The sequence below is a fragment of the Notothenia rossii genome (genome assembly GCF_949606895.1).
Source record: "Notothenia rossii genome assembly, chromosome: 6".
NCBI classification, from domain to species: Eukaryota; Metazoa; Chordata; class Actinopteri; order Perciformes; family Nototheniidae; genus Notothenia; species Notothenia rossii.
In genome coordinates, this window is record NC_136909.1 from 45,714,314 (window position 1) to 45,729,726 (window position 15,413).

Consider the following 15,413-nt stretch of genomic DNA (forward strand, 5'->3'; position numbering starts at 1 on the left):
GTGTTGAGACTGCTGAGTGTTGAGGCTGCTGAGTGTTGAGGCTGCTGAGTGTTGAGGCTGCTGAGTGTTGAGGCTGATGAGTGTTGAGGCTGCTGAGTGTTGAGTTTTGAGGCTGCTGAGTTTTGAGGCTGCTGAGTGTTGAGGCTGCTGAGTGTTGATGCTGCTGAGTGTTGATGCTGCTGAGTGTTGAGTGTGAGTGTTGAGGCTGCTGAGTGTTGAGTCTGAGTGTTGAGGCTGCTGAGTGTTGAGACTGCTGAGTGTTGATGCTGCTGAGGGTTGAGTCTTAGTGTTGAGGCTTCTGAGTGTTGAGTCTGAGTGTTGAGACTGCTGAGTGTTGAGACTGCTGAGTGTTGAGACTGCTGAGTGTTGAGGCTGCTGATTGTTGAGGCTGCTGAATGTTGAGGCTACTGAGTGTTGAGGCTGCTGAGTATTGAGACTGCTTAGTGTTGAGGCTGATGAGTGTTGAGGCTGATGAGTGTTGAGGCTGCTGAGTGTTGATGCTGCTGAGTGTTGAGTCTGAGTGTTGAGGCTGCTGAGTGTTGAGTCTGAGTGTTGAGACTGCTGAGTATTGAGACTGCTGAGTGTTGAGGCTGCTGAGTGTTGAGACTGCTGAATGTTGAGGCTACTGAGTGTTGAGGCTGCTGAGTATTGAGACTGCTTAGTGTTGAGGCTGCTGAGTGTTGAGGCTGATGAGTGTTGAGGCTGATGAGTGTTGAGGCTGCTGAGTTTTGAGTATTGAGGCTGTTGAGTGTTGAGGCTGCTGAGTGTTGATTCTGATGAGTGTTGAGTCTGAGTGTTGAAGCTGCTGAGTGTTGAGACTGCTGAGTGTTGAGGCTGCTGAGTGTTGAGGCTGCTGAGTGTTGAGGCTGATGAGTGTTGAGGCTGCTGAGTGTTGAGTTTTGAGGCTGCTGAGTTTTGAGGCTGCTGAGTGTTGAGGCTGCTGAGTGTTGATGCTGCTGAGTGTTGATGCTGCTGAGTGTTGAGTGTGAGTGTTGAGGCTGCTGAGTGTTGAGTCTGAGTGTTGAGGCTGCTGAGTGTTGAGACTGCTGAGTGTTGATGCTGCTGAGGGTTGAGTCTTAGTGTTGAGGCTTCTGAGTGTTGAGTCTGAGTGTTGAGACTGCTGAGTGTTGAGACTGCTGAGTGTTGAGACTGCTGAGTGTTGAGGCTGCTGATTGTTGAGGCTGCTGAATGTTGAGGCTACTGAGTGTTGAGGCTGCTGAGTATTGAGACTGCTTAGTGTTGAGGCTGATGAGTGTTGAGGCTGATGAGTGTTGAGGCTGCTGAGTTTTGAGTGTTGAGGCTGCTGAGTGTTGAGGCTGCTGAGTGTTGAGGCTGCTGAATGTTGAGGCTACTGAGTGTTGAGGCTGCTGAGTGTTGAGGCTGCTGAGTGTTGAGGCTGATGAGTGTTGAATTTTGAGTGTTGAGGCTGCTGAGTGTTGAGGCTGCTGAGTGTTGAGACTGCTGAGTGTTGAGGCTGCTGAGTTTGTTGAGGCTGCTGAGTTTTGAGTATTGAGGCTGTTGAGTGTTGAGGCTGCTGAGTGTTGATTCTGATGAGTGTTGAGTCTGAGTGTTGAAGCTGCTGAGTGTTGAGGCTGCTGAGTGTTGAGGCTGCTGAGTGTTGAGGCTGCTGAGTGTTGAGGCTGATGAGTGTTGAGGCTGCTGAGTGTTGAGTTTTGAGGCTGCTGAGTTTTGAGGCTGCTGAGTGTTGAGACTGCTGAGTGTTGATGCTGCTGAGTGTCGATGCTGCTGAGTGTTGAGTGTGAGTGTTGAGGCTGCTGAGTGTTGAGTCTGAGTGTTGAGGCTGCTGAGTGTTGAGACTGCTGAGTGTTGATGCTGCTGAGGGTTGAGTCTTAGTGTTGAGGCTTCTGAGTGTTGAGTCTGAGTGTTGAGACTGCTGAGTGTTGAGACTGCTGAGTGTTGAGACTGCTGAGTGTTGAGGCTGCTGATTGTTGAGGCTGCTGAATGTTGAGGCTACTGAGTGTTGAGGCTGCTGAGTATTGAGACTGCTTAGTGTTGAGGCTGATGAGTGTTGAGGCTGATGAGTGTTGAGGCTGCTGAGTTTTGAGTGTTGAGGCTGCTGAGTGTTGAGGCTGCTGAGTGTTGAGGCTGCTGAATGTTGAGGCTACTGAGTGTTGAGGCTGCTGAGTGTTGAGGCTGCTGAGTGTTGAGGCTGATGAGTGTTGAGTTTTGAGTGTTGAGGCTGCTGAGTGTTGAGGCTGCTGAGTGTTGAGACTGCTGAGTGTTGAGGCTGCTGAGTTTTGAGGCTGCTGAATGTTGAGGCTACTGAGTGTTGAGGCTGCTGAGTGTTGAGGCTGCTGAGTGTTGAGGCTGATGAGTGTTGAGTTTTGAGTGTTGAGGCTGCTGAGTGTTGAGGCTGATGAGTGTTGAGGCTGCTGAGTTTTGAGTGTTGAGGCTGCTGAGTGTTGAGGCTGCTGAGTGTTGATTCTGCTGAGTGTTGAGTCTGAGTGTTGAAGCTGCTGAGTGTTGAGACTGCTGAGTGTTGATGCTGCTGAGGGTTGAGTCTTAGTGTTGAGGCTTCTGAGTGTTGAGTCTGAGTGTTGAGACTGCTGAGTGTTGAGACTGCTGAGTGTTGAGGCTGCTGAGTGTTGAGGCTGCTGAATGTTGAGGCTACTGAGTGTTGAGGCTGCTGAGTATTGAGACTGCTTAGTGTTGAGGCTGATGAGTGTTGAGGCTGATGAGTGTTGAGGCTGCTGAGTTTTGAGTGTTGAGGCTGCTGAGTGTTGAGGCTGCTGAGTGTTGATTCTGCTGAGTGTTGAGTCTGAGTGTTGAAGCTGCTGAGTGTTGAGACTGCTGAGTGTTGAGGCTGCTGAGTTTTGAGGCTGCTGAATGTTGAGGCTACTGAGTGTTGAGGCTGCTGAGTGTTGAGGCTGCTGAGTGTTGAGGCTGATGAGTGTTGAGTTTTGAGTGTTGAGGCTGCTGAGTGTTGAGGCTGCTGAGTGTTGAGGCTGCTGAGTGTTGAGTCTGAGTGTTGAAGCTGCTGAGTGTTGAGACTGCTGAGTGTTGAGGCTGCTGAGTTTTGAGGCTGCTGAGTTTTGAGGCTGCTGAATGTTGAGGCTACTGAGTGTTGAGGCTGCTGAGTATTGAGACTGCTTAGTGTTGAGGCTGCTGAGTGTTGAGGCTGATGAGTGTTGAGGCTGCTGAGTGTTGAGTCTGAGTGTTGAGGCAGCTAAGTGTTGAGGCAGCTGAGTTTTGAGGCTGCTGAGTGTTGAGGCTGATGAGTGTTGAAGCTGCTGAGTGTTGAAGCTGCTGAGTGTTGAGACTGCTGAGTGTTGAGTGTTGAGGCTGCTGAGTATTGAGGCTGCTGAGTGTTGAGGCTGCTGAGTCTTGAGTCTGAGTGTTGAGGCTGCTGAGTGTTGAGGCTGATGAGTGTTGAGGCTGCTGAGTGTTGAGGCTGCTGAGTGTTGAGTTTTGAGGCTGTTGAGTGTTGAGGCTGTTGAGTGTTGAGGATGCTGAGTGTTGAAACTGCTGAGTGTTGAGGCTTCTGAGTGTTGAGACTGCTGAGTGTTGAGGCTGCTGAGTGTTGAGGCTGCTGAGTGTTGAGGCTGCTGAGTGTTGAGGCTGCTGAGTCTTGAGTTTTGAGGCTGCTGAGTTTTGAGGCTGCTGAGTGTTGAAGCTGCTGAGTGTTGATGCTGCTGAGTGTTGATGCTGCTGAGTGTTTAGGCTGCTGAGTGTTGAGTCTGAGTGTTGAGGCTGCTGAGTGTTGATGCTACTGAGTGTTGAGTCTGAGTGTTGAGGCTGCTGAGTTTTGAGTGTTGAGGCTGTTGAGTGTTGAGGCTGCTGAGTGTTGATTCTGATGAGTGTTGAGTCTGAGTGTTGAAGCTGCTGAGTGTTGAGACTGCTGAGTGTTGAGGCTGCTGAGTTTTGAGGCTGTTGAATGTTGAGGCTACTGAGTGTTGAGGCTGCTGAGTATTGAGACTGCTGAGTGTTGAGGCTGCTGAGTGTTGAGGCTGATGAGTGTTGAGGCTGCTGAGTTTTGAGTTTTGAGTGTTGAGGCTGCTGAGTGTTGAGGCTGCTGAGTGTTGATTCTGCTGAGTGTTGAGTCTGACTGTTGAGGCTGCTGAGTGATGAGACTGCTGAGTGTTGAGGCTGCTGAGTTTTGAGGCTGCTGAATGTTGAGTCTACTGAGTGTTGAGGCTGCTGAGTGTTGAGGCTGCTGAGTGTTGAGGCTGATGAGTGTTGAGTTTTGAGTGTTGAGGCTGCTGAGTGTTGAGGCTGCTGAGTGTTGAGGCTGCTGAGTGTTGAGTCTGAGTGTTGAAGCTGCTGAGTGTTGAGACTGCTGAGTGTTGAGGCTGCTGAGTTTTGAGGCTGCTGAGTTTTGAGGCTGCTGAATGTTGAGGCTACTGAGTGTTGAGGCTGCTGAGTATTGAGACTGCTTAGTGTTGAGGCTGCAGAGTGTTGAGGCTGCTGAGTGTTGAGTCTGAGTGTTGAGGCAGCTAAGTGTTGAGGCAGCTGAGTTTTGAGGCTGCTGAGTGTTGAGGCTGATGAGTGTTGAAGCTGCTGAGTGTTGAAGCTGCTGAGTCTTGAGACTGCTGAGTGTTGAGTGTTGAGGCTGCTGAGTGTTGAGGCTGCTGAGTGTTGAGGCTGCTGAGTCTTGAGTCTGAGTGTTGAGGCTACTGAGTGTTGAGGCTGATGAGTGTTGATGCTGCTGAGTGTTGAGGCTGCTGAGTGTTGAGTTTTGAGGCTGCTGAGTGTTGAGGCTGCTGAGTGTTGAGGCTGCTGAGTGTTGAGGATGCTGAGTGTTGAAACTGCTGAGTGTTGAGGCTTCTGAGTGTTGAGACTGCTGAGTGTTGAGGCTGCTGAGTGTTGAGGCTGCTGAGTGTTGAGGCTGCTGAGTCTTGAGGCTGCTGAGTGTTGAGGCTGCTGAGTCTTGAGTCTGAGTGTTGAGGCTGCTGAGTGTTGAGGCTGCTGAGTGTTGAGTTTTGAGGCTGCTGAGTTTTGAGGCTGCTGAGTGTTGAGGCTGCTGAGTGTTGATGCTGCTGAGTGTTGATGCTGCTGAGTGTTTAGGCTGCTGAGTGTTGAGTCTGAGTGTTGAGGCTGCTGAGTGTTGATGCTGCTGAGTGTTGAGTCTGAGTGTTGAGGCTGCTGAGTGTTGAGTCTGAGTGTTGAGACTGCTGAGTGTTGAGACTGCTGAGTGTTGAGGCTGCTGAGTGTTGAGGCTGCTGAATGTTGAGGCTACTGAGTGTTGAGGCTGCTGAGTATTGAGACTGCTTAGTGTTGAGGCTGCTGAGTGTTGAGGCTGATGAGTGTTGAGGCTGATGAGCGTTGAGGCTGCTGAGTTTTGAGTGTTGAGGCTGTTGAGTGTTGAGGCTGCTGAGTGTTGATTCTGATGAGTGTTGAGTCTGAGTGTTGAAGCTGCTGAGTGTTGAGACTGCTGAGTGTTGAGGCTGCTGAGTTTTGAGGCTGCTGAATGTTGAGGCTACTGAGTGTTGAGGCTGCTGAGTATTGAGACTGCTGAGTGTTGAGGCTGCTGAGTGTTGAGGCTGATGAGTGTTGAGGCTGCTGAGTTTTGAGTTTTGAGTGTTGAGGCTGCTGACTGTTGAGACAGCTGAGTGTTGAGGCTGATGATTGTTGCATTTTGAGTGTTGAGGCTGCTGAGTGTTGAATCTGAGTGTTGAGGCTGCTGAGAGTTGAGTCTGAGTGTTGAGTCTGAGTGTTGAGGCTGAGTGTTGAGGCTGCTGAGTGTTGAGGCTGCTGAGTGTTGATTCTGCTGAGTGTTGAGTCTGAGTGTTGAAGCTGCTGAGTGTTGAGACTGCTGAGTGTTGAGGCTGCTGAGTTTTGAGGCTGCTGAATGTTGAGGCTACTGAGTGTTGAGGCTGCTGAGTGTTGAGGCTGCTGAGTGTTGAGGCTGATGAGTGTTGAGTTTTGAGTGTTGAGGCTGCTGAGTGTTGAGGCTGCTGAGTGTTGAGGCTGCTGAGTGTTGAGGCTGCTGAGTGTTGAGTCTGAGTGTTGAAGCTGCTGAGTGTTGAGACTGCTGAGTGTTGAGGCTGCTGAGTTTTGAGGCTGCTGAATGTTGAGGCTACTGAGTGTTGAGGCTGCTGAGTATTGAGACTGCTTAGTGTTGAGGCTGCTGAGTGTTGAGGCTGATGAGTGTTGAGGCTGCTGAGTGTTGAGTCTGAGTGTTGAGGCAGCTAAGTGTTGAGGCAGCTGAGTTTTGAGGCTGCTGAGTGTTGAGGCTGATGAGTGTTGAAGCTGCTGAGTGTTGAAGCTGCTGAGTGTTGAGACTGCTGAGTGTTGAGTGTTGAGGCTGCTGAGTATTGAGGCTGCTGAGTGTTGAGGCTGCTGAGTCTTGAGTCTGAGTGTTGAGGCTGCTGAGTGTTGAGGCTGATGAGTGTTGAGGCTGCTGAGTGTTGAGGCTGCTGAGTGTTGAGTTTTGAGGCTGTTGAGTGTTGAGGCTGTTGAGTGTTGAGGATGCTGAGTGTTGAAACTGCTGAGTGTTGAGGCTTCTGAGTGTTGAGACTGCTGAGTGTTGAGGCTGCTGAGTGTTGAGGCTGCTGAGTGTTGAGGCTGCTGAGTGTTGAGGCTGCTGAGTCTTGAGTTTTGAGGCTGCTGAGTTTTGAGGCTGCTGAGTGTTGAAGCTGCTGAGTGTTGATGCTGCTGAGTGTTGATGCTGCTGAGTGTTTAGGCTGCTGAGTGTTGAGTCTGAGTGTTGAGGCTGCTGAGTGTTGATGCTGCTGAGTGTTGAGTCTGAGTGTTGAGGCTGCTGAGTTTTGAGTGTTGAGGCTGTTGAGTGTTGAGGCTGCTGAGTGTTGATTCTGATGAGTGTTGAGTCTGAGTGTTGAAGCTGCTGAGTGTTGAGACTGCTGAGTGTTGAGGCTGCTCAGTTTTGAGGCTGTTGAATGTTGAGGCTACTGAGTGTTGAGGCTGCTGAGTATTGAGACTGCTGAGTGTTGAGGCTGCTGAGTGTTGAGGCTGATGAGTGTTGAGGCTGCTGAGTTTTGAGTTTTGAGTGTTGAGGCTGCTGAGTGTTGAGGCTGCTGAGTGTTGATTCTGCTGAGTGTTGAGTCTGACTGTTGAGGCTGCTGAGTGATGAGACTGCTGAGTGTTGAGGCTGCTGAGTTTTGAGGCTGCTGAATGTTGAGTCTACTGAGTGTTGAGGCTGCTGAGTGTTGAGGCTGCTGAGTGTTGAGGCTGATGAGTGTTGAGTTTTGAGTGTTGAGGCTGCTGAGTGTTGAGGCTGCTGAGTGTTGAGGCTGCTGAGTGTTGAGTCTGAGTGTTGAAGCTGCTGAGTGTTGAGACTGCTGAGTGTTGAGGCTGCTGAGTTTTGAGGCTGCTGAGTTTTGAGGCTGCTGAATGTTGAGGCTACTGAGTGTTGAGGCTGCTGAGTATTGAGACTGCTTAGTGTTGAGGCTGCAGAGTGTTGAGGCTGCTGAGTGTTGAGTCTGATTGTTGAGGCAGCTAAGTGTTGAGGCAGCTGAGTTTTGAGGCTGCTGAGTGTTGAGGCTGATGAGTGTTGAAGCTGCTGAGTGTTGAAGCTGCTGAGTGTTGAGACTGCTGAGTGTTGAGTGTTGAGGCTGCTGAGTGTTGAGGATGCTGAGTGTTGAGGCTGCTGAGTCTTGAGTCTGAGTGTTGAGGCTGCTGAGTGTTGAGGCTGATGAGTGTTGATGCTGCTGAGTGTTGAGGCTGCTGAGTGTTGAGTTTTGAGGCTGCTGAGTGTTGAGGCTGCTGAGTGTTGAGGCTGCTGAGTGTTGAGGATGCTGAGTGTTGAAACTGCTGAGTGTTGAGGCTTCTGAGTGTTGAGACTGCTGAGTGTTGAGGCTGCTGAGTGTTGAGGCTGCTGAGTGTTGAGGCTGCTGAGTCTTGAGGCTGCTGAGTCTTGAGTCTGAGTGTTGAGGCTGCTGAGTGTTGAGGCTGCTGAGTGTTGAGTTTTGAGGCTGCTGAGTTTTGAGGCTGCTGAGTGTTGAGGCTGCTGAGTGTTGATGCTGCTGAGTGTTGATGCTGCTGAGTGTTTAGGCTGCTGAGTGTTGAGTCTGAGTGTTGAGGCTGCTGAGTGTTGATGCTGCTGAGTGTTGAGGCTGCTGAGTGTTGAGGCTGCTGAGTGTTGAGTCTGAGTGTTGAGACTGCTGAGTGTTGAGACTGCTGAGTGTTGAGGCTGCTGAGTGTTGAGGCTGCTGAATGTTGAGGCTACTGAGTGTTGAGGCTGCTGAGTATTGAGACTGCTTTGTGTTGAGGCTGCTGAGTGTTGAGGCTGATGAGTGTTGAGGCTGATGAGCGTTGAGGCTGCTGAGTTTTGAGTGTTGAGGCTGTTGAGTGTTGAGGCTGCTGAGTGTTGATTCTGATGAGTGTTGAGTCTGAGTGTTGAAGCTGCTGAGTGTTGAGACTGCTGAGTGTTGAGGCTGCTGAGTTTTGAGGCTGCTGAATGTTGAGGCTACTGAGTGTTGAGGCTGCTGAGTATTGAGACTGCTGAGTGTTGAGGCTGCTGAGTGTTGAGGCTGATGAGTGTTGAGGCTGCTGAGTTTTGAGTTTTGAGTGTTGAGGCTGCTGACTGTTGAGACAGCTGAGTGTTGAGGCTGATGAGTGTTGCATTTTGAGTGTTGAGGCTGCTGAGTGTTGAATCTGAGTGTTGAGGCTGCTGAGAGTTGAGTCTGAGTGTTGAGTCTGAGTGTTGAGGCTGCTGAGTGTTGAGTCTGAGTGTTGAGGCATCTGAGTGTTGAGGTTGCTGAGTGTTGAGGTTGCTGAGTGTTGACGTTGCGTGTTGAGGCTGCTGAGTGTTGAGGCTGCTGAGTGATGAGGCTGCTGAGTGTTGAGGCTGCTGAGTGTTGAGTTTTGAGTGTTGAGGCTGCTGAGTGTTGAGGCTGCTGAGTGTTGAGTCTGAGTGTTGAGGCTGCTGAGTGTTGAGTCTGAGTGTTAAGGCGTCTGAGTGTTGAGGCAGCTGAGTGTTGAGGCTGATAAGTGTTGAGGCTGCTGAGTGTTGAGGCTGAGTGTTGAGGCTGCTGAGTGTTGAGGCTGCTGAGTGTTGAGGCTGCTGAGTGTTGAGTCTGCTGAGTGTTGAGGCTGTTTGCACTGAAGCACTTGTAAACTGCATTTTCATGTTTTTTCACAGCTCAGATATAATTTCCTTTCTAATATATTATATTTCAGGCTTGATGGTTAAACAAATAAATAGGTTGATTCATTTGTTTTATTTTCTTGTCTTATTGTTTATATGAGCTTAAAACGTTGCGAATGAGAAGTGGTAAATGTCTGGTAATTGGGTTTGGTAACAACAAAACAAAAAAGTATTGGTTAACTGCAAAAATACTAAACATTAGCCCACATGGAGCTCACACACCTTTTTGAAATTAGGAAAACAGAATCCAAATGTTTTTTTCTGTAATTGTTATTCCTACTTCTTTGTTCCAGGGTTCTGGAGTAACCATAGTTCAGTGAATTGCATATGTCCTACTAGTAGAGGAACAAACCCCCAAAAAAGGCTTTAGTTATCGAAATACCAGACTGTTGAGACAACAGCAGACAGACTTCTGGCAGTCTTAGTCTTCTTAAGTGTATGGGTTACTGAAGACGGAATCAACTGACGCTGGCTAGAATGAGGTGTGTGTGTACATCAATTGATTCCCCAAACTGTTTTATTATATGAAACAGTATTGTTATATTAATTGTATATTTTGACTTTTTTTGGTGATTGGTCTCCCTACATACATACATACAAAAGTATTTAGTCAGCCACCAATTTTACAAGTCCTCCCAATTAAAAAAATCCAGAAAATCAAATTGTCTGATTTTTAAAGAATTTATAAGCAAATTATGGTGGAAAATAAGTATTTGGTCACCTGCAAACAAACAAGATTTCTGGCTCTCACAGACCTGTAACTTATTCTTTAAGAGCCTCCTCTTTCCTCCACTTGTTAAGTGTATTAATGGGACCTGTTTGAACTCGTTATCAGTATAAAAGACACCTGTCCACAACCTCAAACAGTCACACTCCAAACTCCACTATGGCCAAGACCAAAAGGATACCAAAGGATACCAGAAACAAAATTGTAGACCTGCACCAGGCTGGGAAGAATGAATCTGCAATAGGTAAGCAGCTTGGTGTGAAGAAATCAACTGTGGGAGCAATTATTAGAAAATGGAAGACATACAAGACCACTGATAATCTCCCTCGATCTGGGGCTCCACGCAAGATCTCACCCCGTGGGGTCGAAATGATCACAAGAACGGTGAGCAAAAATCCCAGAACCACACGGTAGTACCTAGTCAATGACCTGCAGAGAGCTGGGACCAAAGTAACAAAGGCTACCATCAGTAACACACTATGCCGCCAGGGACTCAAATCCTGCAGTGCCAGACGTGTCCCCCTGCTTAAGCCAGTACATGTCCAGGCCCGTCTGAAGTTTACTAGAGAGCATTTAGATGATCCAGAAGAGGATTGGGAGAATGTCATATGGTCAGATGAAACCAAAATAGAACTTTTTGGTAAAAAATCAACTAGACGTGTTTGGAGGAGAAAGAATGCTGAGTTGCATCCAAAGAACACCATACCTACTGTAAAACATGGGGGTGAAAACATCATGCTTTGGGGCTGTTTTTCTGCAGAGGGACCAGGACGACTGATCCGTGTAAAGGAAAGAATGAATGGGGCCATGTATCGTGAGATTTTGAGTGACAACCTCCTTCCATCAGCAAGGGCATTGAAGATGAAACGTGGCTGGGTCTTTCAGCATGACAATGATCTCAAACACACCCCCCGGGCAACGAAGGAGTGGTTTCGTAAGAAGCATTTCAAGGTCCCGGAGTGGCCTAGCCAGTCTCCAGATCTCAACCCCATAGAAAATCTTTGGAGGGAGTTGAAAGTCCGTGTTGCCCAGCGACAGCCCCAAAACATCACTGCTCTAGAGGAGATCTGCATGAAGGAATGGGCCAAAATACCAGCAACAGTGTGTGAAAACCTTCTGAAGACTTACAGAAAACGTTTGACCTCTGTCATTGCCAACAAAGGGTATATAACAAAGTATTGAGATTAACTTTTGTTATTGACCAAGTACTTATTTTCCACCATAATTTGCAAATAAATTCTTTAAATATCAGACAGTGATTTTCTGGATTTTTTTTTTCTCATTTTGTCTCTCATAGTTGAGGTATACCTAAGATGAAAATTACAGGCCTCTATCATCTTTTTAAGTGGGAGACTGTGTGTGTGTGTGTGTGTGTGTGTGTGTGTGTGTGTGTGTGTGTGTGTGTGTGTGTGTGTGTGTGTGTGTGTGTGTGTGTGTGTGTGTGTGTGTGTGTGTGTGTTTGTGTGTGTGTGTGTGTGTGTGTGTGTGTGTGTGTGTGTGTGTGTGTGTGTGTGTGTGTGTGTGTGTGTGTGTGTGTGTGTGTGTGTGTGTGTGTGTGTGTTATAAGGCACATTTTAGGAATGATCAAAAGTAGTCTAAATCCTATAGGCTAAATGTCTTTCCCTGATATACCTGGTTTAAATGTAAGAACAATAATATACTTTATAAAGCAAATTTGACTAAATGCTGTGTATGTATTTTGAATTTATGGTTTAATTTTAACTAATGTTTGATTTGTTCAGTCAAAAATGTTAATTTATGTCATAGGAAAATGCTGTCATGCAAGCCTGTTGGCTCACAGTAGGTCATCGCCATGTTAATTCAAAGATTAACTAAATATAAAGATAAATGCATTAAGAATGATAAAGATGGGTTTATTATTATATATATTATACAAAAATAATTATATTAAATCTTGTTTGTTGCCTTAATCTATGGTCTGTGTCCTTTCGTTCATCCATTTACACCTATTCTATTTATCAGTTTGAAGACCTTGCTGCACTAGCAACCTGTTAGGGGCTGGTGACAGAAGAGGTTACCAGCCCCTAATGTTCAAATAACCAACTTTTATCATAAGATAACACTCTTTGGTACATTTAAATAAGGTTTTTTGGGGATTTGTCTCCTAACTTTAATAATAACAGAAGAGTATAAACATACCTTTTGGATTTTTCCTTTCAAATTTAATTTCCGCCTAAATTGTATCAGTGTTTGATTGTATATTTTACAAAGATGGACAAAGGTATTGGTACAAAATGTAGTTTAGTGTATGCTTTGCCTCACCCTGAACATATAAACCAAAGTTGGTGACATTCTGATCCTTATTTCCAGATATACACGTGATAAGGTTGACATGGCCCCGTTCAGAGGAGCCTACATTTTCACTATTATGGGAAGGTTCCATACATCAACCAATTTTTTTTATTTTGCAGTAAAATATTTTATACAACATATATTCATATATTACAGATATTAAAGTAATGAAAAAACATGGTTGTGCTTTTTTCTACCTCGGGTAGGGGTATCTCGATAACTAAAGCCTTTTTTGGGGGTTTGTTCCTCTACTATACCCAGACAAGAATGTGAAGCAAATAAAAGAAAGGACCTGTAACAGCCATCGGGGTGGAGACTGAGCGAGATTTCTTGTATTTTGAAGTTTCGGAGTAACTGGACTTTTCTGTTGAAGTGGGTGACAAGGAAACAGATATGTTCGACAAACATTACTAGAAATACATTCCTGCAGCCTAAAAGTGAAGTGTGTGTGACATTGGTGTTGTTTCTGACCTGTGTCACTTTTTTCAGAGCCCTGATCTTCAGAGTGGGAGGGCTGCCTGCGGAGGCCTCGGTGTGGATAACCCTCCCCCAGAACATTGGCAACCGACACCAGGGAGATCGCTTGGCTCTCCTGCAACACACACATATATATATATATATATATATATATATATATATATATAAATACTCGGCCCATTTCAGAATAATATATCTGATATGTTTTATAATGATTGATCATGAAAGTGTTCTCAAAGCTGGTAAAGGTGCAGCTAGTTTGAATGACTTTGTATGCTGCAGGGTAGCTTGTGAATTTACTCCAGGTGGAACTAAAGTCTGTTTTAACACTTGATTATATTTCACATCATTCATCCACATCTGTAAAGTAACTAAAGGTATTCAATAAATGTACTGAAGTATAAGTTCACTATTTACATCTGAATTGCCTTAAAGTACCTCAACATTTTAAAAAGTACAAGTAAATCCAGTGACTTTAGAAAAAAAATGTATATAGTAGGATTCTAAAATGTTGAATATAAGGTTGTAAGTGTATTTGATATGTTAACCCTTTAAAACACTTGCACTCCTTAATATTTGAAGGACACTGTTGAAGAATAACAGCATGCAATTTAGAGTTTTTTCTATTTACTACTATAACCTTGCTGCTACTTCATTACATTTACCCTTTGTGCATAGTCAATGATGATTGCAACATTATCAAATCCCAAAAGGTCAACAAAAATATTTATGTGGAGAAGGATGAAGATGAAGATCAGCCTAATATTTTGCATGGCAAATTTTAATGCATGGCCGATAAACCTATTTTATTGACTATTTTTAAACCATCAATGATTCCCGACTCCCCCATACCCGTCAGTAGGAGCTACAAGTGATCAACAACTGCTTCAAAAGCTAAAGGTGTTTGCTGAGCGAGTAACGTGACTTAAATTTTGATCTGGACTCTTATCCCTGAGTCAGGAAAGGCTAGGGAGGGGCACAGATGGAAGTGATTCATCATCACATTTATGTATTGTCTGTTCAGTAATTGTTAGTGGTGTGTTATGCAACAAGTAGCAACATCCGAAAATTATCCTAAATGAATTTATTGGCTGTCATATTTTCCTTTTTGTAGTGTGATGGACTTATGTTATATCCTGTAATGTACTATTACACTTGCAAGCCTCTTGACGCCATTGGTCATTGTGACATATTTAGTTTAAATAATGAATTTATGCTACAGTATTGTTGTGCCCCACGTGAGGAAATACTCAGTGTTATATATATATTTTCAATACACAACCTTCTTGTTTGTCATTTGTGGGTAAGTGTATATTGGGTATGAGGTATACTATAATATATAGGCATGAGCTGTATGCTGTATGTCAGCTGGATGGCAAAGGGTTCACTGAATTTAAAAGTATAACTTTTTTCTGTCCCATTTTGGAACATTCAATAAAAAAAAAATTTGAAGAGGAGGGGGCAATACCATCTGTAGGAGCCATTTCCTTAGATTATAGTATATTATCTTTTTAGAGTATAACCTGAGATTCTGTGATGTATATTATTTATTATTTGATTTGAGTGCGTTACTCTGCAGGTCGAGGTGCTGCAGCATAAAAGGAGAGGTGCTGCAGCATACTGGTGTGGCTGACTGAAGCAAACAGTTTTTAGACATTGCTGGTTGGGAGCGTCACAGCTTGGTTCTTTATTGTGCTTTAACATTGAAATATCAGTTTATATGAAAAATAGTTTGTTTAAAAACGTTTATTTATTTTTGCCTTTTTTGGAATAAACTATCTTACTTTTCAATCGCATCTGGACATCTATATTTTTTTCTCTCAAACTACAAGCGTCTATTCGTCGGTCAGCCCCACGAGTGAATCACTAACAAAGGACAAAAAACAAATGGATATCGTGGTCACTACACCATCCTACCCAAATATGTTTTATTAACAAGCTTAGCTTAATTATCACAGCAGGCCCTTATGACGGAGCTTCAGTTTTAAATCAGCCTTTTCATTTTGAAGACATGGATACATTACATAACTGTTGGTTAACTTGTTATCAGGACCAGAATACCTTTATTCATCCCAAAGAGGGGAAATATACAATGCCTTAGTGTTCTACACATGTAATGCATTTATTTAATCCACTGCTTCTTTAATTGCAGCTGGTGGCCCTCTGAGAGCTGCACATTAATTGGGTGATCTTTGGTGTACCTGGGCAGTATTCTCTGTATATCGTATATCGTTGTATCTAATTTGAAAAGGTGATGCTTATCAGTAAACAGAATGAAGCAGAGCAACAAAATCAAACAGTACCGGGTTGAAGAGCTCAGTGGTCAGGCCCAGGTAGTTGTGTAAGGCGAGGAAGGTGACTCTCTGGAGACGCACCATGATTATCTGCAGAGGAGGAGACACACTGCTCTGTTAGTGCCACATCAGGCAATGGATGCAGTTTGTGAAGCTGCCTGTGCTTATGCTTTTCTCTGGCTCAGACTGTACTTGCACTGCGGCAGTGGACGCTTTACCTGAATGACACGGACCAGAGTTTCTGGATATTTCTCAAACACTGACTGGAAGGCTGCAGCCGGCAGACGCAGGATGGTGGAGGTGACTGCAGCTCTGGCAGACACAGTTTTATAAGGCGCTGGATAGCCCTGAATACACAGTACAGTTTGTGGAGAAAGAAGGAGTTGTGAGTAGTAACAACCCTAACAAAACCACTAACATGCATGAAGAAATGGGAATAAACACGCCAATAAAGAAGAGCTAATGTAGAAGAGCACATACAAAACACTTTAAGTGATGAATAGAATAACTATTTCATTAAATCCTTTTATAATAT

At 45.3% G+C, this 15,413-nt stretch overlaps 1 protein-coding gene across 1 annotated transcript in view; it reads right to left on the reverse strand.

The window, feature by feature from the left end:
* Window positions 1-15,413, reverse strand: part of LOC307044597 (patatin-like phospholipase domain-containing protein 7) — a 129,644-nt gene that overhangs the window by 96,958 nt on the left and 17,273 nt on the right. The window contains exons 8-11 of the mRNA XM_079689908.1: window positions 15,097-15,225; window positions 14,888-14,968; window positions 12,579-12,699; window positions 12,400-12,471 (exon numbers count right to left, since the gene is read on the reverse strand). Of these exons, the coding sequence (XP_079546034.1) occupies window positions 12,400-12,471; window positions 12,579-12,699; window positions 14,888-14,968; window positions 15,097-15,225 (403 nt within the window). The remainder of the gene's footprint in view (window positions 1-12,399; window positions 12,472-12,578; window positions 12,700-14,887; window positions 14,969-15,096; window positions 15,226-15,413) is intronic.